This window comes from Pyrgilauda ruficollis, unplaced genomic scaffold (genome assembly GCF_017590135.1).
Source record: "Pyrgilauda ruficollis isolate IOZ18807 unplaced genomic scaffold, ASM1759013v1 scaffold30, whole genome shotgun sequence".
Lineage (NCBI taxonomy): Eukaryota > Metazoa > Chordata > Aves > Passeriformes > Passeridae > Pyrgilauda > Pyrgilauda ruficollis.
Window position 1 is genome coordinate 3,443,209 of NW_024524378.1, and position 23,997 is coordinate 3,467,205.

General features: G+C 38.1%; 1 protein-coding gene across 1 annotated transcript; it reads right to left on the reverse strand.

The window, feature by feature from the left end:
- Positions 1-5,161: 5,161 nt before the first annotated feature.
- UBXN2B (UBX domain protein 2B) lies at positions 5,162-18,870 on the reverse strand. Its single transcript, XM_041473788.1, has 9 exons — positions 18,737-18,870; positions 16,176-16,276; positions 14,585-14,656; positions 12,902-13,061; positions 11,314-11,391; positions 9,869-9,978; positions 9,261-9,398; positions 8,968-9,129; positions 5,162-6,815 (listed from the first exon to the last, which is right to left on the reverse strand). The coding sequence occupies exons 1-9, from the start codon at positions 18,860-18,862 to the stop codon at positions 6,653-6,655; spliced, it is 1,110 nt and encodes a 369-aa protein (XP_041329722.1). The 5' UTR covers positions 18,863-18,870; the 3' UTR covers positions 5,162-6,652.
- Positions 18,871-23,997: the final 5,127 nt, after the last annotated feature.

Sequence of the window (23,997 nt, forward strand, 5' to 3'; positions counted from 1 at the left end):
TCCCCATCCAACCTGACCTTGACCACTTCCAGGAATGGGGCATCCACAATTTCTCTGGGCATCCTGTTCCTGTGCCTCACCTCTCTCACAGAGAATGCTCTAACTTCTTCTACTATGCAATCTAAACCTACCTTCCATTTGAAGCCATTCCCCACATCCTGTCACTACCTGCTCTTATAATGAGTCCCTCTCCATCATTCCTGAAGGCTCCCTTTGGGTATTGGAAGGCTGCAATGAGGTCACCCCAAAGCCTTCTCTTTTCCAGGCTTAACAATCCCAATTCTCTGTGTCTTTCCTCATAGGAGAGGTGCTCTATCCCTCTGATCATCTTCTTAGCAAGTCTATTAGCTGAATGTATCTTTCTAAATAATAAAAACATCTCACTATTTTAACAGCACTTAATAAGTTGTTACTGTGCTTGTACAAAGCCAGCAGCAGTCTCTGAGCTTGGATACGCTACTGTTCTAAGAAAACTCATAAAATTAAGTGCGTGTTTGTTGGTGGCCTTGACTATGAGTAAAGGCCATTTGGAAATCACTGGCTTTGGGTCAGCTCTACCTTCTCTGCTTGCGCAGTCGGTTGGGTAATAACACCCACAGAGACAGCAAAGGTAAACAGACCTTGCCAGGTTGACATGTTCTGATACTAGATATCAGTCAAAGCAATAGGAGCTACAGCTGATGGGAACAAAAGCACAGTCACAAATCTGATTTTTTATTGTTTCGAAGTTTTATTGCAGTAGGACCTGAAGATTGTCAACCAGGCAACCACTATTTTTCAGAACTGCAGTCATGCTGAGAGACATGAAACCAGCCACAACAAAGCTAGGATGAAAGCACTGAACATAAAGTTCATTATTCTCATGGGTGCCTACAGGCAGGTCAATAGGAATTGCATAGCAAGACAGAATTTAAAGAGACTTTCTATACAGGCACAAAATAATGTTTAGATGAGTAAATAAATGAAAACCTCTGTGTGGAAGAGGTCAGTGCAGGTTAGAGAAGAAACATGAATAGTCAAAGTTCCTCCAAAATCCTTTCAAGGTTCTAGTTTTCTCACATTTATTTATTTGCTGACACTATGACTTACTCCACATCCTTATCATATATATGACCTGAGCTTCTTTCTTAACTTGGGCCATGAGATACTATTACAAACACACAAAACTCAGACAGAACTCTAGCTGGGTTTGCCAGGCTCTGCAACAACAGGAATACAGAAAATACTAGCTAAGTCAACCTTACATATTATTGAGTCCTATGGTGGCAAGGTGTGTGTGGTTTATCCAAATTTTTCCAGTCTTAGGATTTAAGAGAGAAGTGGGGAAAAAAGTGAACCTGAACCCTGAGCAAGTCTTTTTAAGGTCTAATTGTCTGATCTCTCCACTTCAGTCCTTTCAGCAAGCAAATCCTGGCTTACAGTTTTTTGTGTAGTGTCCAAGGTTACCAAACAGTTGCAACCTGGCTTAAGGTCTGTGTCTGTTTCCACAAAATACAGTTTTCAGGAATTGGCCTTAGAAAATGAAACAAATTACTGGACTATAAGAGCAGGAGCAAATAGTTTAGTAAAAAACTTTTTGACATAACTATTTGCCTATATCCTATATGCTCCGTCCTCCACTTTCAGTGATTCCTTTTAGACTACAGGATTTGAGGGCTGCTATGGGAAGAAGTCCCGCATTAATAACAATATGCAGAATATGATTTTATAGTTAAAAGAGGTGAAAGCATACATGGCAAAACATCAAAACAAGAGCACCAATACTAAAAAAGTGATAAATAAGTAAGTGGAAACTACTATTAACATGTATTGAGATACTAATTCATGGATAAAGAGTGGTAGCACTTTTCTGCATTCAGAGACAAAGTCATCTCTATTGAAAATTTCTCAGTTTCTTATACCAAGAATCAGTTTGCTAAGAAAAGAATTCAAATGCAAATAGAAGTAAATATGTTATCTGTGTTTTTCTCTATTAACTGCAAGCTTTCAAAAAAACTAGTACTTACACTTTCACATTCAGGCTGAGGTATTGGTTGGCAAAATCTAGTTTAAAACAGACTAAATTGTCATGAGAGACTGTAAGGACATTTACATTGTGAACATTTGATTAATGATGACTTAGTGTTATTTGATTAAGAACAGCCATAAGATAAACAAAAATTAATTCTTTGCACTGAAATGGAAATTTGTCTGTGGTTTATACAAGGCAAGCACTGAAGTTCTGAAGTTTTCATGGGTGTAAAACACAGTAGAAAGCTATTGCCATAAAAATATTCATGAAAACAAAAATTTAATTTGGAAATCAGAAAATTTATTTTGTCCTCAAAGTGCAATTAATTGGTAGGGTTAATGTTAGAGCTAGTAAACACTATGAATGTTTTTTCTTTTTCTTTTTCTAGAATAGACAATCAAAATTCTTATATCAGCACCCAGTATTCTATGAAACAAATACCAATTTCATGGCCCTGCATAAACAGTCCCTTCCATTCAAACTTCAGCTAGAAACATCAGATTAGAAAAATGACTCATGGCTATTCCCATTTGTGAATTCTTGCCTGCTAGTATTTAAATAGTCTAAGAGCTCACCAAATTAATTTGGACTGAAAAAGGTTTATAAATGCAAAACAGTAGGTCTTCCAGAATAATTCCCTGAAGGATTTTTTAAAATTTATTTTTAATACAGTTAAGATTTTCTCTCTTGGTTTATCTTAATGCAGTGTGGAATAAGAAATCTACCTTCTCATATACCTGAAAAAGAGCTAAACCACATAGCTTGTAGATCACATATTAACTCCAGAGCAGACAGCTCCCAGTGAACAGAAAAGAACTCTCCCCATTTCTCAGTTTTAGATGAAAAAGTTTTTAAACATAGTTTCTTTGCTTTAACCTTCAGATGTGCTGCCAGGGAGCTCTTTGATTATGGGCAGAACAAGACCATTACTAAAGGAGAATTACAACTAAGAAGTGTAAGAAGTTGAGTTCCAGTATCTGAGTTCTTTGATATTCAGCAGACTTTTTTTGGGAGGCTTGTAATGGAAATTTGAATACATACAGTGATATACGTAACATCTCCAGCCCTTTGAATATGAAACATACATCAGAATTTATTAATTATGACTAGAAAAGGGAAAAGCAAGTTTCTTGTCAAAAACTAAGCCATCTTTTTTTACTTTATTTTACATCAGTACCGAACCTAAATAAATTTGTTTTAATTAAAAAAACTTACAGAAAGCCAGCATAACAATGAGATTTTAACAAACAAACAAAACCCCAAATAAAACAAAAGAAACAAAAACCAACAACAAAAAAAAGAAAGTTGATTCTTAAGGCTGCTTCATTCCAATAGTTCAGCTATTGAAAACTGTGTTTGAATTTCCCTTTGAGAATACCTGAATTGAATTTCCAGCTTTGTACAAGCTTCTAATTAGTGCTATGCTTTCCTCCCTGTGAAGTAACTGCCCACTTTAAATCACCTCATCCCTTTTTTCTTCCTCATAAGCTACCTGTTTTGAGCTTTTTTAAGAGAAGAAATTTAACTTGGGACCAAAGACTCAATGGAAATGCTCTCTCAAAAGAGAGGTCGTTAAGAAGCAGAACCAGCACCATAAACTCAAACTTGATCAAACTCACTAAAACAAACACAGGGATTAAAATCATCTCCCAGTCACAAAGTCAATTCTGTAAACCTCAAATAGGTGTAGATGGTTGTGCTGCACTGTTTTCATCTAACCCCATTCCAGGACCAGAGCTTTCCAGGCTAAATAGAAGCAGCCCCACTTTTATTGTTTTCAGGAACCCGTTCCAATTATACCCATCGTACAGAAACAGCAGAATCTGACTGCTTTTGCCTTGCCATTGATTCAGCATTTACCCCAGACCCTTGCTGCTGTCTCACCTGCCCAGAGAACAGCACATGCCAACGCTGAGGCCTGCCAGCTTTAAGCAGTGTGAGCAAGGGGGAGATGCATCTGTCTCTTCTCCCTGCACAGAGTAAGACAATTTAAAGACAGTGGGAGCTGTAACTTCATGCAAGAAACTAAGCAGGGAGTTAGCAAATAGCACCTCAGAGTAATTGTGTGCTCTTCCTTGCTTCATTTAATATTGGACAGATTTTCACCAAAGAGCAAGAACAGCATGAGATAACTGCTAATGTATGCTAATTATACAAGTGTGTCCAGTAGTTTAATTAAAGCAGAATGTTTGCAAACATCTCAGTGGACTGCTGAGGGGAAAAAAAACCACAAAAAACCCAACAAAATAAAAAAAACTAACAAGGCTGTGTTTATCCAGAATAAATTATTACTGAGGAGTTTTCTTTAAGGAAAAAAAAAGCAGATTTTGATTATTTGGCTCTTTTGTGATAAAGAATTTCTAGGAAAGTCAAGCTGAGGTGAAGCCTGAGCTTTTCATAGGCTGTCTATAAAAGCACTGTTACCTGTATTTAATGGAAACTGAATGGAACCCCCAAACCTTGCAGCCTTACTGTGAGAGAAAGATCATCTTCTACCAAGTTCTTTCTCCCTTGTAGCCAGTCTTAACTGCATATCCACATAGGTCTGCACTCAAAGGACAGTCTTGTGCCAAAAAGGCCAAGATGTTAGCTATAAGTAACAATTTATAGTAATAAAAGCTATGACATAAAATTATGAGATGGAAGATTCCATAGGTTTTCAAGTACAGAGAAGCACTGAAATATTTAAACATAAACATTGACACATTTTCTTAGTGCTTGACAAAATAATTTCAACTTCTGGGATCCCCAGTTACTCTCAGCTGCCATTAAACACTGAAATTTAACAGGTATTTGAAACAAAGAGACTGTGATAATATGTAGTTGTAGGTTTTGGCATAAAAGGGAAAAAACAATTTAGTTAACACCCTTTCTTCATACATCACTGCTTAATCAATAATGGTCTTCAGAAGTAATAAGCAGTGTAACTTTACCTATATTCTGAACCTAAATATGCCCAAACCACAGACTGCCCAAAATCAATATCATGAACTTTGGCATTGCATTTATATAGAGAATTGTTAGTATATCGGATACAAAATACATGCATAGTACATGACAACTCCCTTATGTTTAGGCTTAAATATTTGCACCCAACACAATCACCACTTTATCACAATGTAAATTTGGAATAACACAAGAAGACTTGTCTGTGATCTTAAACATAAAACTTTAATTACTTAGCACATGAAATGAATTATGATTAAAAATCATGCAGATATTCAGACTGCAAAACAAAATACTTCAAATACAACTGCATGTTTAAAATCTACTCAGTCAAATGTCTACTTTGAGGTAAAAACGTAAGAATATACAAAGCAATTATAACCTTAACATAAATAAACAAGTATTGATATTTTCAGAACAAAATAAACATGGAAAACAACAATTTTTAGCACATATTGGTACAAGAGATACAGGCCACCTATTCTCCTTCAGAGTGTGATCCACTCATCTGATAGAAGTCCAAAAATACTAAAAAACTGCATACTACTAAAGCACAGCAGCCAGTTTCCCCCAGCATAAGACTCCTACCTGCTTACTGCAGTGTTGGGGCAAGTTTTTTTAAAAAATATGTAATTTCAAAGATGAAGGGGTTTAATTATACAGCTTCCAAACAAGCACTGTGAAAGCTGCACAACCAAATCCCCAGTGAATACTACAAAATACCTTTGGCCAAAATTCCAAATATAAACAACTGAAATTCAGGTCAAAAATATGTGACCAATTAACACATTTATGCTGTCACTTGCATGCACAAAATTAGTCCAGTTCTGTGTTTGTGCACCTCAGTGTATTTTTGTTTGGGGTTAAGTAACTGTTTGTGTAAGAAATCACGCTGTTGCACAGGGTCCAACTGCATACTCAGATTCATGATGACCAGAGGCCTCCTCTAAATCACATCATTTCCCCAGATGACAGTGGTTGCTCACATTTCTCTAACTTTCAAGAAGAAAAAAATTCATATTTATTTTCATCACAAGTAGTACAACTAGAATACAAATAAGAACATTCTATTATAGTGTGCAACAGCTGAGGTTTGCATCTCCTGAACTCATTCACAGCAACAATACAAGGAAAATGACATAAAAACTAGAATATAAATATTATACTACACCATGAAACACTACAAATAGAACGTACAAAAATTATATTAGGGCATTAATTATCTGTAAACCTATTAAAAGAACATCTTAATATTAATACAGTTTTCAAGGTAAACATAACCTACAGTCTAAGTTTTCAAATGGCTGTTTGTCAATGCAGCATAGAACATTTCCATAGTGCAAATCTTACCAACTCTAAGAAAGATACTGTCCCCTTCAGAAAAATGCTCCTTTTCCCAACCCCCTCAAAAAAATGAGTCACAAAGTCCTATCTCATTTCACATTTAGTATAAGATGTGGTTTGAAACATATTAACATACAGAACCTTCATTTTAACACTGAAAGTAACCTGAATAATATTGAGAAATCAAAATAAAAAAGTTAGATATGTTATAGCTGGAAGACATGAAATCCAAAAATATGATCCCTGGAAAAGAGGAAATAAAAAGACACTGATATCTCCCTTCTTTCATCTGTTGGAAACATATTGTATGACAGTAGAGCAGGGTCCCTATGTTGTACAACAATCACAAGATCACTTTAATTGCTGAAGAATCACAGTGTTAAGTATATCTGCTTCTTGTAGTGTCAAGCTTTCATCTGTTAGCTCTTTATTTGGAAAGGTAGTCACCAGAACAAAATCCGTTGTTGCAAAAGCTGGACGGGACTGGATAATGAAATCTCGAATATGCTTAATCCTGTGAAAATGATATGGACATGAAAACTCTGTATGATTCCATCTGACATACATCTCTGAACATTAACATGATCGGAGAACACAAAACCATTAAGCAGACTAAACCACTAAGTAAGTTCTAGATTTCATATTTCTTTTTGATCCAGATTACTAATGATTGTAGCTTACAATTATTTGGTTCTTGCATTAAAAAAATCCCCAGAAAAATTATAGTGAATGTTGCTTGTTTTCTCAAATAACAGAAACAGAATTTTTAACATGGAAGCATACTGTGAACTGATACCTAAACAGAGGAAGTCGAGTAATCTCAATATCACTGTCAAAAGTTTCATTATTAATTAGTATATTCCAAAAAGATGCAATTATTAATGGAAGAAAATCTTAAAATATATAATGACAGGGAGGAGGAAGCAGACAGGAATTATTAATGCACTTCAATAGCAAGAGCTTTCCCCTATTTTCACTTGGCAGTGAACTTCTTAACAACAGCTAATAAAACAGTCACATAAACAATATAACAAGGATAATTTAATTTTTAAGACATGGACAAAAAATAATATTTTAGAGATAAAATCCTGAAATTTGAGGTTTTTCTATTAAGACATTAAGCTGAGAATAAATCTGTGAAGATCTTTTGCAATTAATAAGCTGGCAAATTTACTGTAGCCAAATAAGCAGTGATTTCTGCTTTCTATCAGTCTTCAAGGCCTTTGACATAAGTAATGCACTTTGCCATATATATGATCAAAATCAGCTGCTAAAGATAATCACAAAGATTCACAGTCAAGAAAAAGTTAATAATAATTAAACAATCTCCTGTCAACACAATCTAGGTTGTTACAGATGTTACTGGCAAGCTTACCACTTCTATCCCTCCATGCAAACAGAAGAACACACAACTCAGCTACAGAGGCTCCCAATAAGCCCCATGGTCTGTATCAGTCACTTCTCAGCAGATGCAGAGAAGAAAGGATCTCGGCCTGCACTCTCATCATATATTATCAAAAATATAATAAACTATATTAAATAAACTATCAAAAAATACTGCTGTATCTTCCTCCATACTGGTATCTCAGCCAAAATGTCCTCACTGTGGTCTGTGTAAACTGTCAAGTAAAGAAAGCTACACTTTGTCCTTATTCTGAGCCAGGAGGAAAAAAGGAAACAGATGAGCTCTCCATGTAACAATATTAACATGGAATTGGGTCCATGTACACCACTTCCAAGTCCAGATTCAAGCTGCAGCCATGTTCTAACACAATAGTGCAGATTTCAAATTAAGGCTGGCTTTAACAGTGCTAAAGCATGGGTGGAACTGTCCTCTGCCCAAAGATCTCTCAGCAGTGGAGAGCAGAGCTTTGCAGAACCTTGCACTAACATAACCTCATGAGGTTGGCCAACACTGTTTGTGGCACTGCCCCAACATCAATAAAACTGGTGCCAAGCTCTAATAAGCAAAGCTACTAACAAATCTAAAATGTCCATCAAGCTCACACACTGCCAATTCTTAGGAGATGACCATCCAAAACAGAAGTTAGCTCTCAGTATTATGTCCAACCCACATGCTGAAATTGCAAATGAGCACAAAATGTCTATATAACCTTCTGCATATGGACTGCAGTCTACACTTACAGACCGTGTCATGTTTTGTCACAACCTTAAGTATAACAAGGTAGAAAGCTGAAATTCTTGATTATGGGCCACAGGATTTCTCTGCCCATAGTGTAGACTATATTCCAATTGAGACTATACTCCACACTTCACAATAAAGTGCTTTCACAGTGTTTCCCAAGTCATCCACCTGGTCCTCCCAAGGAGGGCCCAGGGCTGGGATGACTACATGGTGGGGCTATACAGATTTCAGTTGCCCTGGGAACAATTATGACCTCTCCTATGTCCTTAAAAAACAAAGGACATAATTGGTTATAAAAGTTTGAACAGAAATTGCAGTTATCAAATATATTGTGTTTCCAAGTACAGAATTTCTGATAGTCAGTTTATCATATATCCATGTAATGAAAGTGACACAGAATGATACATTTCAGCAAGGCTGGTATTTCCCCCTTTTTGATGTTTTGCTGAGACTCATTTAAGAACAAAACACAAACTTATTGAAAGTTACTGTTACCTGCATTGATGCAGAATCTATTTACCTGTGTGTTTGATTAAATCTTTGTATTAACCGGCTTCCATCTGCTAATCTAATTTGAATTTTAGTTGCTGGCATGGAATCATCAATCAGAACAGGTTCATTAAGAATGGATTTCTCCTCCTCCTCTGGGGAAGAAGGTGTGCTGACTATTTCAGGTGTAAGGCTATAGGATTGAAAAAAAAAAACCAAACCAGATGTTACTAATGGAACCATGACAAAGTAGTCTGAAATTTTCAGTCATAGGAATGAAACAGCATATGAATACAGAGCACAGAACATATTAGCTTTCTTCACCTTCCAAGTTTTTGCCCTTCACCACTGAAAGCTTTGAATCGCAGTCTGGGCTTCACATATTCCTGTTCTTGGTGATCTTCCATATCCAAATTTACCTGGCCACCATGAACAAGTCGCTGCAGTTCCAAAGGAATTTCCCTGAATTACAAAAATAATACATTACAATAATTACACTTTCAATTACATTCTGAACTGCAAAAAGAAATCATCCAAAAACTACACACACAGGAGGAGTCAATATTAATATTATGTATACTTTGAAAGTCATATTCAATTGTTTTATGAATTGATTTCATCCTAAAAGAAGAAAAAAAAAAACAGTGAACATACTGACATAGAATATACTGACAACTGAATCACAGAATGAGCTAGGAAAAAATTGTGAATATAAAAGCTGTTGTAACAAGTACCATTCAGAGTTAAACCACCAAAAGAACCAAAGTATTGCAAATTTTTAAGTGTCCCATGCATCTGGTGACAAATACAGACTATATTTTATGGGTTCAGGCAAAGAAGAAGTCTGAAGCTTTTGATAAGTATGTGGAGAAAGGATTTTTCTTCACTTCACTTCACAGACATACCTCAAAAAAGTTGTCATTTAAACTTACCCTCTTTTAACTGACTCAAGAAATTGAGCATTTGTTGGATCTGAATAGGATCTCAACTCGCCATCGTCTAAACTGAATCCATTCCTCCACAGTTTCAGCAAAATTTGAACCTATGAAGTAAAACAAGTTTAAAAAAAGTGAAGAAAGACAAATAAGGCAGCACAATTTTGCACAGACTAGTTATAGAAATTTTGATCTACACTAAACAGATTTTGTACAAGACCACAAAACAAGAAGGCAAATGACAAAAGAAGAACAATACCTTGCACTGTAACTGTCACTGTTAGATTATTTTTTAAAAAGCCCAATAGTTATAGACTACTTTCTTTTTCTAGACCACTTTCCTACCTTGGGAAAAAGAATCTCTTAATGTGCTATCCATGACAGTATGATACAGTGAGGGTGTAGTGATCTTCATAGTGTTCCAATTATTTCCAAAAGCAGTAAACATTTTTATTGAGAAATTAAGAAATAAACCCATAAAATTACAAATTACTGCTGATACATCAGTTACAGAAAAACCTACACTTTTCTCAAATTATTACATGCTGAGCTCCAACAAAGCTGAAAGTAGCTCCATTCAGATCAAAAGCTAAGAATCCTGGAAACCAGCCTCCTTTGCTCCCTTCTTATTTTGCTACATCCTACATGAAAGGTCCAGCCAGCGCCTTCCAGTTAAAAACCTGCATCCTCTCTTCCTTCTAAGTGCTTTACCATCTAGGAAAACTAGGCTTTCCCAGCAGTATAACTGGCCTTCCCTTAGAAAACTATTTATACTTCCAATTATGGAAAGCCCACTCCAAAAAGATTCTGGCTGGGTACAGCTGGCTGTTACTTGGAGTAGAAGGTTTCCTGGAGACTAGAAGGTTCCTTGTGTGGCACAACAGCACCCCCTAGCCAGGACCACATCCTCTGGCCTTAGTATTTGTTTCTAGACAAGCTGAAAATTTGCTTTAGCCATCCACAAAAATAGCGAAGTGCAGAGAACTTCTTTTCTCCTCACCCTCTCCTTCACATCCTGCTTTTTAAGTGATGGGAAAGAAAGGCCTCAAGCCTGCTGCTTCACCTTCCCTAGGACACATCCATGCCATTCAGTTTGAGATGGGCTACTTTGCAAGCCACAAGAAGAATCAATTTCTAAAAGCATTAAAATGTTAGCACAGCTAAGAGAATCCAGGACAACACTAGTGGAAAGTAACTGAAAAGAAGGTGTGCTAAGAATTTCAAAGTAATTTACATCTGACAGTTCGATCATGGAGGCCTTAGGGGTATCCAATAAACATCTCTTCAGAAACTTCAACAATTTCTACTGAACATGCAGCTAATATTTAGATATTATTTTCTCCTCATAAACATAGTTTCAGTAATACTGGCATTTCAAGCTGCAAACATGATTAAGCAGGCCTCTGTTGGAGGTTCTCTTTTCTGCTATGAATTTTACTTACATCCTGATTTTCTCCATATATGTATTCAGAGTGCTTTTGTGATGAGTCACCCAATCTATATCCACCACCAGAAAATGACTGAAAAAAATTACAAATAAAAGCTTATAAAATAATTATCTAAAACAGTTTATTAAAATTCTTACCTAGGCACAAAAAAAAAAAAAAAAAAAAAAAAAAAAAAAAAAAAAAAAAAATATAAAAAAAAAAAAAAAGCTATCTACAAGCTTGCTTCTGTGATAAAAAGCAAGTACTGTTCTATCATATATTTTCTAAGTGGAAAATTATATCTAGCAGCCACAGTCAAATTAAAAAAGCTTTGTGACACATTTCATCTTCTGTACTGTACAATTTTTCAAACATAAGAATGATAGAATACTTCAGGTTGGGAGAGACCTTTAAAGGTAACAAACTTGAATGTTTCCAGGAATGGGGCATGCATTACCACCCTGAGCAACCTGTTCCAGTGTCTTACCAGACTTACTGTAAAAAATGTCTCTTATACCTAGTGTGAATCTACCCTCTTTTAGTTTAAAACCTTTACCCCTTGTTCTACCAAAACAGGGCCCACTAAAAAGTCTATCCCCATCTTTCTTTAGGCTCCCTTTAAGTACTAGAAGGCTGCAATAAGGTCTTCTCAGATCCTTGTCTTCTCCAGGCTGAACAATCCCAACTCTCTCAGCCTTTCCTCATAGGAGAGATGCTCCATCCCTCTGATTATTTTTGCGGCTTTCCTCTGGACTCGCTCTGACAGCTTCCTTCTTGTCCTTCTTGTGCTGTGGATCCCAGAGCTGGATGAATCACTCCAGGTGTGCTCTCACCAGAGTGGAGTGGAAGAGCAGCATCCCCTTCCTCACCCTGGTGCCCATGCTTCTTGTGATGCAGCCCAGGACATGTTTGGCTCTCTGGGCTGTAAGTGCACATTGTTGGGTCATGTCCAGCTTTTCATCCACCACTGTCTCCATGTCCTTCCCCAGAATTGCTCTCAATCTTTTCATCCTCCAGCCTGATACTGGGGGTTGCCCTGATGCAGATGCAGAATCCTGCCTGTGGCATCGTTGACCTCATGAGGTTCCCATGAGCCCATTTCTTTCATCCCTCTGGATGGCATGCAAGACCTCAGGCACTTCAACTGCAATACTCAGCCTGTGTCACCTGCAGGCTTGCTGAGGGTGCACTTGACCCCACTGTCTGTGTTACTGATAAAGACATTGAACAGCACTGGTCCTTCTACAGATACCTTGTCACCAACCTGCATCTGGACACTGAACTGTTGACCACAACTCTCTAGGAGCAATTCTATAAGTAAGATTTGGGATGCAAATTTAGTCTGATTTCTTATTTAATCAATTGTAATTAAAAACAAAGCATATAATTCCAGTCCCTGATGATTTCTAATTATTCCCTACGAAATGGTGAGGTTCTTTCTCTTTATTTTCTAGAGCAAACTGTTTGAAAACAGACAATATAAAACTGTTTTGAACAAATCTGCTATTTGTAAATCACAGAAAGAGGCACATGCTCTCCTGTGGTTTGATGAATTTCAGAGACACAAATGTAAAGAGAGATCAACACGTTTCTTAACTTTTACCTTGGCTTTACTGAAATCACCAGATGCTCTTGAGGCTTCATCTAATGGGACAGCCCCATGTTCTTTTGCTTCCTTGAAGAGCTCAGCAACAATTTTACTCGGATTATTAGAAGCCCCAGAAATCTGTAATCCTCTATATTCTGAGTCACCTGTATAAAATCTTTAGAATAGTAATGCAAATAAGCAACAATGCTTTAAATAACAAGCACAATTTTTCTCTTTCCATCAAAAGAAAAAAAAAATTAACAAAGAGACAAAATAAATTAACAAAGAGATAAAACCTTTTCATTCTGATAAATGTTTCACTTGGTTCCAACCTTCTCAATAATCCCAGCAGCACTATACTAAAGACACTTGACTAACAAATTACCAAAGTGCCTTCTGGAACAGATGCCAAAAATCAGAGGACAAGCCATAAGTTTTAAGTGAACACAGTCCTGATGGAGCTGGGCATCTTATATGACTGTCACCCATTCCCAGAAAGATGGATTTCCTCAGGGGTTTTCTGTGCATGGGACTGTGCCTGGACTGGATAGAATATAAAGTCACAGCTAACACCACCTTAGCAGAACGAATATAAAACTGTTCAGGTTTTCCAGGTACAGTTGCCACAATTTGTTTTTTTAATTCAAAGATCTAGCATACTTCCATTCCCAACAGTATCAGAAACGGAAATTTTTAAATAAATATAATTAACTTTCAAGGCATTTTAAAACCTGCAGAAACTGTTGTGAAAGCTAGTTTGTGGGTTTTTTTTCCTTCACCGCACCATTACTAGCTATTGAAGACAAAATGCTGAACTACAAATAATCCTGTTCAAAACTGTATCTGTTTGATGATGAAGATCAAGATATTCCTTTGAGAATTATCTTGAGAAAGGCACTACAATCTCTAAATATCATTGGAATAGATGCTGTAAAAAAATCTGTACATAAATCAAAATCTGGCAAACCTGATTGTTTTGCCTTTGATTACAGGAAGCATTAATAACTAATAACTGCTTTCCACTTTCCTCAACTTTTACATTTAACCATCTGGGATAAGGCAAATCAATTAATCCATGTGAAACTGTCTCTCAGACCAATGCCTTCACAATGTGTTGATTCCATCATATTTTACAATTACCAGAAGAGAATATTTGGTATGAGGGTACTTTACAATAATACTGTTTTTATAATGCCACATAATTGTCAATCCCTGAGTAACATGTCTCCCTTGTACATAAATCAGTACTCATTACACCAACTACCATTTATATGGAAAATCTTTAATTATTAGATTTAAAAGAATTATAGTGGTAAGGATATGAAACAGGAATTCTTATCAGAATTTGTATTCAAGAAAGAAAGAAAGTATTCAAATATTTGAGCAATAGATACACAGAACAATTCAGGATATTCAGAAAGACAAAAAAGTTCTTGAGTACAAGTGTAAGTTATGACCTTTAAACCATACAGGTTAAGGCATCTACAGGTCCTACATCGCTCCAGCCAGATTCTGATAAATATAATTTTACAACAACAGTGTTCAGCTAACACTGTAGTAAGTCCCCTAGCTCTGTGCAGGACAAACCTAGCTCACATGCATTTTGAAAGAACATGAGGGAGCAAAGTGTGAACGTGACACAAACCCCAATTACTTTCACAATTGTTAAATTATTTTTTTGTTTTGTTTTGAAAATACCTTTGGTTTTCTTTGTCATCACTCATGCTTCTCTCTGGTTTTCTCAACCTTTTAAGAGAATCCAGTTTAAGACTGCCAAGAGAATAAAAGAAAACATTTGATGATGACTGGCACATAAACTTCATATCTAACTGCTAATTCTTTTTCAAAAACTAAGAATATTGAGTTGTGTTTTCTGGTTTTGGGGGTTTTATTTGGTGGCTTGGTGTTTTGGGTTTGTTTTGGTTTAGGTTTGTTTTGCCAAAGTACACAGCCATGAATGCTTCTCAGCAAACACGGAGGAAAGCGCACAAATATGGCAGAGTCATTTTGCATTAACTGTTGGACTGGATGGCCACTATAGGTCTATTCCAACTGTATTTTTTCTAGCATAGAAGAGCAGCACCGTTTCCATGCAATTAATGCACTGTTCTCATCTGAGAGTAAACTGAAGTCTACTAATTCATCTCTTCCTTCTCACACAGATTCCAGTATGAATGCCAGCAAGTAACAAGTATTTGCCAACTATCACACTGAAGTATTTGAGATACAGTACTGCAGCATCTCCTTTGCTTGGGAGTGGGAAGTTATAACTTCATGAGATGTACTGGCAAATGAAGCTGTTTGCTTTATTTGTTTGTAAACTTAGTTCTATGTAGCTGGTTAGTCAGCTTAGGTGGGTTCACCAAAAGAAATAAAAAAACCCTCAAAACCCCCTATACTTCCAAGTGTCACATACTCTGCTAAAGTCTCTCTTCCTGAAGAGATTTCTGCATTTACAGTGAACTTGAAGCATAACTGGTGACTAAGATCTTTTCTGTTGCTTGACGTCCTTTAACACTGAGATCCACACTGGCAGCAGTGATTCAAAAACAAGCCACATACAAGGCTTGTTATGGCATCACTGTCAGTAGTTTTAGAAATATTTCTCTTCTTTAAATTATTTTTTAAATTAATTAAAAACTAGCAAGATACTTTTATAAAAACCATCCAGGACTATGTTGAATCTTCAAATGTTATGTGAACAGGAAACACTGCAGTTTAGGAGTGTTTTAGGAAAAGCTGGACTGAAATATAGATATGCATCTTTCCTTCCACCTGCCCAACCCAGACAAATTCATTAAGAAGCCCGTCTTATTTCTGTCACCCCACAGGAATCTACTAATAACTTTTAGAATCACTGTTTGTCTCATCAGGCACTGCCATAAATACAACACTGAAAGCAGTTCACTTGGCAAGTTTCACACAAGCTGCTAGTTTACTGAATTTTGAAGAAACAAAGAACTGCAGTAATTTTCTGATACAGCAAATTTCCTAATTATGTCTGTGTAAAAAAAGAGCAACACAGCATTTTGCTTATAGCATCTCACATGAAATGGGTTTAAAGTGTTTTGGAATATCTGGAATACCAATTGGTAAAAATGCTCCTAAATAAATTTTAAAAGCATTCTGAGAAGACAGACAATGCCTTATTGCAGGGATTCACAATTTTTGTTTATGAATTGCCATAGATTGCTTTTAATACAAGGAGGGATCAAACAGGAATGACGAAGTTTTGTGAGCTAATAAGACACCTATCTAAGCATTTCTGAAAAAAAACCCCACATCTTACCTCTGTGACACCTTTGGGTTACTGATCTTTGTAGCTGTTGGCTTGTCAGAACACAATGACTGTCTTTTAGCTTCATCTTCATATAACTCTGCCAAGGCCAGCTGCAGGAAACAAAACTCTTTTTTGTAAGTCTATAACTCAAGAACTACATATAGAATAGAAATAAGACAAAAATTAATGTGAAATATCCATCTGTCCAGAAGAGTAGAAATATCAACATGAGGAGCCCCAGCTAAAATTCAACTTCCCTTGTGTTTTATTAAAAAAAACCCAAACTGCACAATGCTTAAATGCCATTATGACTTGGAACTTGCACTTTGCTATCCTTTAGTTTCTACTGCTTCACCAGCTACATAAAATCTGTATTAGATTCAGTCACGAGAGTAAATACACAAAGAGATATTAAGCATCAGTTCATTAATGGTAACAAATTGAAATAAAGCAGCAACCTAACCCTCTGACAGAAGCAAACAATAAATTTTACAAACATTTGACAGAGAAATGTAAAAAACATAATTCAAATAAGCTTGTACTGAGATGAAGAACAAATCCAGCCTTGCTGGCTTGAATTCAAGGCATCACTCCACAAAAACTTACACAAACCCCAATAACTTTTTCCCAAGGATTCCCAAAATATTGCCATATCACTGGCAAGCTCATTTCACTCTTAGAAATGTATGTAAGAGACCTGCAATGTCATTTCAGCAATCTTTCTTTTGTCCTGAATAAGAGTCTATTTTGTCAAATCATCCTTAGCTTTGTCCCCAAACCAGTCTGCTCACACTATGTGACTGACATTAATATTTTATCATATACACCAGAAAAGGTACTAGGCTACAATTTCATTATGTTTTTATGCAGAGGGGATACACATTAAAATGAAATGAAACATCATCTGTCCTTGAAAACACATTGCTTCAAACACAGGGTATTAAACCCAATTTTGTTGTTGTTTTTATAATATTATGAGGTATTTTCTGCAAGGGAAAAATAAATATGAGGAATTATATTCATTAGGAAAATTAAATTGAGAAAAGAGAGCCCAAAAAAATGTGCTGAAGGCCTCTATTCCATCTGAGGATAGAAGAAAATTCCTTTCAGATACGTAAAGCTGATGGGTAAGTCATAGACAACATACCCTGTACCATCCCTAATCCAAGGATTGAGGGATGCTGAGAGAGCACGGAAGGGCACGGCCAGGCTTCTGTGCTTTCCTCATACCCCATCTCATATTGTGGCACAGACGCAGGAGGGTACTTCCTTGGGGTTTAACACTTTATCAATAAGTATCTAGTCAGAATGCCAGCCTGCTTCAGCCGCCTAAACCTACCAACCAAAAGTGTTAACACAGACTTTGTTACTGTTACATATTGTAGCAACAAAAAAGCAATCCGGATAATAACACAACAGTAACACTGCAGAGGAGAAGGCTCCAGAGAGATCCCACTGGGGCCTTTTGTACTTAGAGGGGGTTTAGAAAAAAACAGGGAGAGCAACATTTCACATGGGCAGATAGCGATAGGACAAGGCAGAATGGTTTTAAACTACAAGAGGAGATTTTTAGATTAGATTTTAGGAAGAAATTCTTTACTCAGAGGGTAGTGAGGCATAAGAAAAGATTTCCCAGAGAAGCTGTGGATGCCCCATCCCTGGGAATGTTCAAGGCCAGGTTGGATGGGGCTCTGAGCAAGCTGGTCTAGTGAAAGGTGTCCCTGCCATGGCATGGGGGCTGGAACCAGATGGTCTTTAAGAACCTTCCCAACTCTAAGCATCCTATGATTGCAGCAAAATTAATCTTAAGAGGAACCTATGAAAATTCCAAACAGTAATCATGAAAAAAACTATACCCATCTTTTTCTGTCAATTATGTGTAATTAAACAGAACAGGGACAGTTTCAGTTACTAAGTTTCATCTGTTTTCCAATCAATTTCTTGCTAAAGGATTTTGAACTGTCATAAACTGTCAAATCACACAAAAAAAAAAAAAAAAAAAAAAAAAAAAAAACACAAACATAGAATACTGCTAAGAGGGTTTGTGATTAAGCATTTAAGTACTGATGCTGAATTACATTTGTGATCACACTCTACTTTTCCCACTTAGACCTGGGAAAAGATCTTGTCCTTAGTTTTACACCACATCTGCAGAGACTGACATTCTCATACGGGACAAGACATTCCTATAAAATAATCAGAAAATGCAATGGCACTTCAATAATTTCAAGGACAGTTAAAACCCAGCTATGAAGTGTCGGGAGAGCCCTTCCCGTTCCCTGTGGAACTGAGCACACACCGTTTACTAAAGGGCCTAGTGCTCTTCCAGAGGCGTCCTCCCCTCCCCAGCCCCAAAAGGGAGTGGGAGCTAAAGGAAGAAAGGCCGAGTGGGCTCAGAGGGCACATCGGGGCAGCCCCGGCGGGGGTCCCGCACACCGCCCGCTCCCCTCAGGGCCGGCCCGAGGGAAGGCCTGGGGCGGCCCCAAGACGACGCGGCGCTCCGCCCGGCCCGGCCCGGCCCTACCCCGCCCCCGGGAGCGGGAGCGGGAGCGGCACCTCCGCCATCTCACCTGCAAATCCCGGGCGCTGGGCGGGCGGCCGCTGCTCCGGGGCTGCCGATCCCTGCGGCCGGCGGCGGCCGGAGCGGCGGGCACATCCCCGTCCGGCTGCGCGGGCGCTGCCCCGCCGTCCGCCATCTTGTGGGGGCGGTGGCGAAGGCCGGGCGGGGCGGGGCCAGCGCCGCCGGCGCGGCCGCCATGGCAACGGGAGAGGCCGTGCCGGGCCCGCTGTACCGGGCCCAGGGCCGCTGCAGGCCGACGGTCCGGTCCTCAGTGCTTTACAGTGCTTATGTACCTCAGCAAACAAAGCCGTTAGCACTAATTGGTGGCGAATTGCATAGCTTGTCTATTCGTAGTCAAAGCCCTGTTTGCCCGTTGTATGTCTTGCTTCTCATGCTACTTAGTCTGCAGGTGCAGTTCTTCCCTCCATTGGAGTCTGGGGTCCATTTGGGTCAAATAGTTGGTGGTTGTGGTCGCCCACTGCCAGAATTACCTATCACAGAACCAAACAGGCTGGAACAGACCTCTGAAATCATCTTGTCCAACCTGTGACCAAACACCAACATGTCAACTAGACCAAGGCACCATCCAGCCCTCTGCCACCTCTGTGGGCTGCCTTCCAATGTCTTATCCCCCTTTCTGTGAAGAAATTCTTCCTAATGTCCAACTTAAACCTCCCCTGCCTCAGTTTAAGACTATGTTGTCTCATCCTGTTGCTGGGGAGAAGTTGCCAGCCCCACCTGGCTACAACCTCCTTTCAGGGAGCTGTAGAGAGTCATAAGGTCATCCCTGAGAGTTTTTTTCTTCAGTCTAAACAACCTCAGCTCCCTCAGCCACTCCTCACAGGACTTGTGCTCCAGACCCTTCACCAGCTTTGTGGCCCTCCTCTGGATCCTTCTCTTCCCCCAGTTACTGCTCACTTCTGCTGACTTCACTCCTGGTGGCTCTTGTCCAGACAGACCTTTCATCTTGGGAGTGTCCTCTCTTTTCCTTAAAACAGCTCATTTTCCTTAAAATTTAGCGTGATGCCATATTTTAAGGGGTGTCCCTGCAGTCGTTTGCGTTCAGCTGATTTGTCTGTGTGCCTCCCCAACTCCTTGTGTACCTCCAGCCTCTCACTGGTGGGGCAGGGTGAGAAGCAAAAAAGGCCTTGGTGCTGTATAAGCCCTGCTCAACAATAGTCAAAGCACCGTTGTGTTACCAACACTGGTTTTCAGTCACAAATCCAAAACACAGCATTTATGGAAAATTAACTCCAGCCTAGACAGGATGAAGAACTCGTGGCTGTGACCAGAAAGCTGAATTGCAGTACTGTGAAGCTGTAGCTGTAGCCAGCTAACCATCCACAGTTTTCTCTAGGGCTGCTCAGCTCAAACACCCGCTGCTTTCTAGTCAATCTTTCTAGACCCTATTGACGCTGGATTACAGTCCAGAAACACTGGTAATAGTGGCAAATGGAGCTGGGATCTCATAGAACTGTTTAAGCTGGACTATTAAACTCTGCACTTCATGCCTTCATAGTCAGCCAAACTCTCAGTGAGAATGCAGACAGAACATTCTGCCCCAGCCCACAAACAGTGCAGAAAAAGCATATGATCCGGTACCCAGATCCATGTCAAGGGTCGATGGTGACACTGGTGACACTGGTCTCTACACCAGTGACAATATTGTTCTTGTGGAGTATGTAGATATGAATGATTGGTTTTTTCCTACAGAACTATATTGTGTCCTTGACAAGGAAGAATGGCACCACTGAGGAGATAAAGTCTATGTGTACATATTTATATAACATTGCATATATAATACATTTCATGCAGCTCCCACATTCAGAAATTTATATGCTGGTGACGTGTTCTTGCAAAGAACTCTTTGCTTGATTTAGGAAAAAATGGGACCTGAATAGAAATAGGATCTTCCCTCAGCTGGCTCCTGTACTTGAAGCATTTGTATGAGGACTATGCCAAGCACAAAGCTTTAGTCGCGTTATTTCATTCAGCCTTCCTTGGGTTGATATGTGGTGTGCAGCTTCTGTCTAAGTCAAAATTTTCTGTGGTAATGCAGACTGAATTAGCAGAGAGAATGCCTAAACTGTAATCACTTTAAAAGCCAAATAACTTTATTATAAAATCTGTTTTTTATAATTGGTGTTCCATATTTTGACAGGCATATCTTCCCTAAACATTGGCATTATTCCTGTCTGTCTTTCTCTGTGATTGCCTTTTCTGCTTAAGGCTGTCAACAACATTTCACGAGATCACCTGAATATAGATCAGCACATAATTATTTTCTCAGTGAAATTTATATTGTCACAGATATCTGGAAATTTAAATTTGTACAATACAAGCAGCTATTTTAATTTGCACAACATTATTCTTATGACCAATGTTTTCTCACACAGCTGTAAATTTAAAACAGTTAATTATTACCTGGCAGCTCTAGTTCTTTAATTAAATTTGATACTGTATTTTTCTCTATGTCTAAAATGTGCTTCAACTATCCTAGGTATTTTCCTCCTAGAAGCTAAAACTAGCAGCATTTAAAACCTTCTTTTTTGACAGTCAGGTCTTTTTTTTCCCCAAAATTTCACTACAGTGTTGGTGCTGTCCAGAAACAAACATACAAACACAAGTAAAAATAAAATAATAAATAAAAAGTACGTACATAAAGTGAAAAAATTCTCCATGCTAGAGTGTGAAGAATGCAGACAAGTAAGACAAAAACTTTTAAATGCAGTTCTGAAGCCCCAGTGAACTAATATTTTCTTGATTAGTGAACTTGTGTCCCTCTTTCCCAAGAGGCAAATGAGTAAGTGCTGACATAGCATTTGTATTTAAATTATTTTTCTTTTTTTTTTTTTTTTGCCAAAAATGCATTGTCCTTTAAAACTGGTTTTGTGACTAGTGGGCAGCAGGGAATTCACTGATGCTATTGCTTCTCCATGAAGTTTGTGCTGGAAAGAGAGGAATGCAATAAAGAGGAGGGCATCTGTGCTTTGTGGTTGTGGAGTAAACTGTGTTAGAGGGAAATTTCCCACAGAAAATAATTTAGGAACAAGAAAAGGCTTGGGGTGAACACAATGGGTTGTCATGGCCTATGGTCACAATGTACCAGCTGTTTTGCAACTGATAACATTGTATGATAAATTAAAGGAAATTTCTTAGGGGCTGAGAGATTCACATTTGTATTAAAAAAATAAAATCACCACCAAGCACCAAAATAAATAGAACATAGTCTGTTAAAAATCTGCAGGTATTTCTAATTTCTAAAGCACTACAGTTCTTAAACTCAGTATGTTAAAATAGGGATTTTGTTGCTGTTGAGGTCCAATGTTCTGCTATTTCATCATCATTTCAACCTAGAATTACTTTGGCCTAATTTTGCAATTTCTATTGAATTTTGTTACAAACTTTGTATTACAGTAACTGTGAAAGAGCAACAGAGTCTTCATTTCCCTGCTCACTTTGGTTGTCTCCAAATGTTTCATCATGGACAGCATTTTGCTGGTTATATTTATCTAGGATGAGGAAAAGATTTAATAATGTATCATTCAGTTATGGGATCTATTAACGACAAGTATTTGGCTTTTACTTGATAAGAATTACACATGGCTAAGTTTTCTATCAAAGCCTAAACAGCAGAATAAAATTAAAGATTAAGACGGGAGAGAAAAAAGGGGGGAAAAAACCCCAAGCAAACAAAAAAAAACCCATCAAAACAAACAAACCTATGGCTTCAGGTGTAGCATACAAGAGCAGAACTGAACTGCTTCCAGTTACAGTGGACAAATGGGGCTGGTCACTTCAATACCTTTGAAAAGTACAAGTCATTAGAATCCCTGACAACCTTAACCTTGCAGATCACACAATGTGAGCAAAGGGTTCAAGAACACACAGGAGGCAACAGAGGGCTTTAAGGATATCAGACAAACCTTCCATATACAATACATATGAAATAAAAAGTAAGGTAGATATTTTATTGTATTTTTAAGGCTATTTTGAGATCAAGCCTTTCTGCTTTTCCTGCAGATACTCTGAAAATCAGGATATTTAAATTCATTCTGCCAATGCTAATGTATGTTTATTTCATTTCGATGCTCCAGTAGCCATGCCCTTGCCTCCCTCAGGGGAACTAATGGGTGCAGAGACATAGTACAGACAAAGATGAAGCTTTCAGAGGTTTGACAACTGGGCTGTAGTGCAGCAACTGCTGCAAACCAGATTTATGAGACTGCAGTAAGAAAGTATCTTGATGAGGAAAAGCAGTGAGGACATATTTACATCAATGTTAGAGCAAACCTACAGGCAATGGGTCTGCAAAAGACCTTCCACTGCTTCTGCTGTGGGGGAAGCAAGAAAAATAAACATATTGAACAGTTCAACAGAACTAAGGAAGCCAAGTACCTACAAATCTATATCCTGCATTCGTAATTTCCATTTCTCCTTGTATATGTCCTCCCATTGTATCTCTCTCCAGTTCCAAGACAAAATATCAGCTTCTTCCTTTGTGTCCTCCCTAAGGCCACTTTAGAACCTCCAGCCTCTCCTGTAAGTGCCATTAGCATTTTTATGTCCCCAGTATCTTTGCACTGCAATGGCCCATCTCCCCTGCCGTGTGCCTTAGATACCTATTTTGATCTCTCACTTGGATCATGGACATGATCTGTTGAGTCTTGTCCAGAGCTGAATGTACATCTGACTGCCTCCCAGAAGAATGAACAGACTTCATTGTCCTTATATTTCCCTTTTCCAATGAATGTATAAGATATCTCCACTTCACTTGGGCATCCATTTGGTAGATCTGACTATCTAGCAAAAGGAAGTAGAATTCAAGTTCAAAATGACATAAAAATAGTGATATATTTTGTCAGCTAAAAATAAAAGATGCACTCTGCTGGATTGGAAACATACTCCTGGGTGTGACTGTGTTAGGTGAGATGAACCCTCCCTTAGAAATGTCTCAACAGGTGAATCATACTGTGTGTGCAAATCTGTTCAGAATCATTCTCTGTGCTGATGAATCAAATTTTGTTTCAGTTCCAAAACATGATGAGCTAGATAACATGTGAAAAAATTATGCAAACCAGGAGTCAACTCCCTGGATCCTTTCCGTTGGTTTCAGAGCAGGGTTTGTCTAAGTTAGGATTTAAGAGATTTGGATAAACCTCTTTCTCTGTTCTCCTTAGATGAAATAATAACATCAGTATAAATTGTTCTGTGGGGTCTCCAAAGAAATTGGAGAAACAACAATCTTTCTTTTTGACACCTCCCCAAATA

Excerpts from the sequence above, each read along its gene's own strand:
- UBXN2B (XM_041473788.1), bottom strand. The coding sequence starts at position 18,862 with ATGGCGGACGGCGGGGCAGCGCCCGCGCAGCCGGACGGGGATGTGCCC. Across the intron at positions 16,277-18,736 it reads CCAGCGCCCGGGATTTGCAG|CTGGCCTTGGCAGAGTTATA; the intron begins GTGAGATGGCGG and ends TGTTTCCTGCAG. Across the intron at positions 9,130-9,260 it reads GAAGGGCAAAAACTTGGAAG|CCTTACACCTGAAATAGTCA; the intron begins GTGAAGAAAGCT and ends TCAATCCTATAG.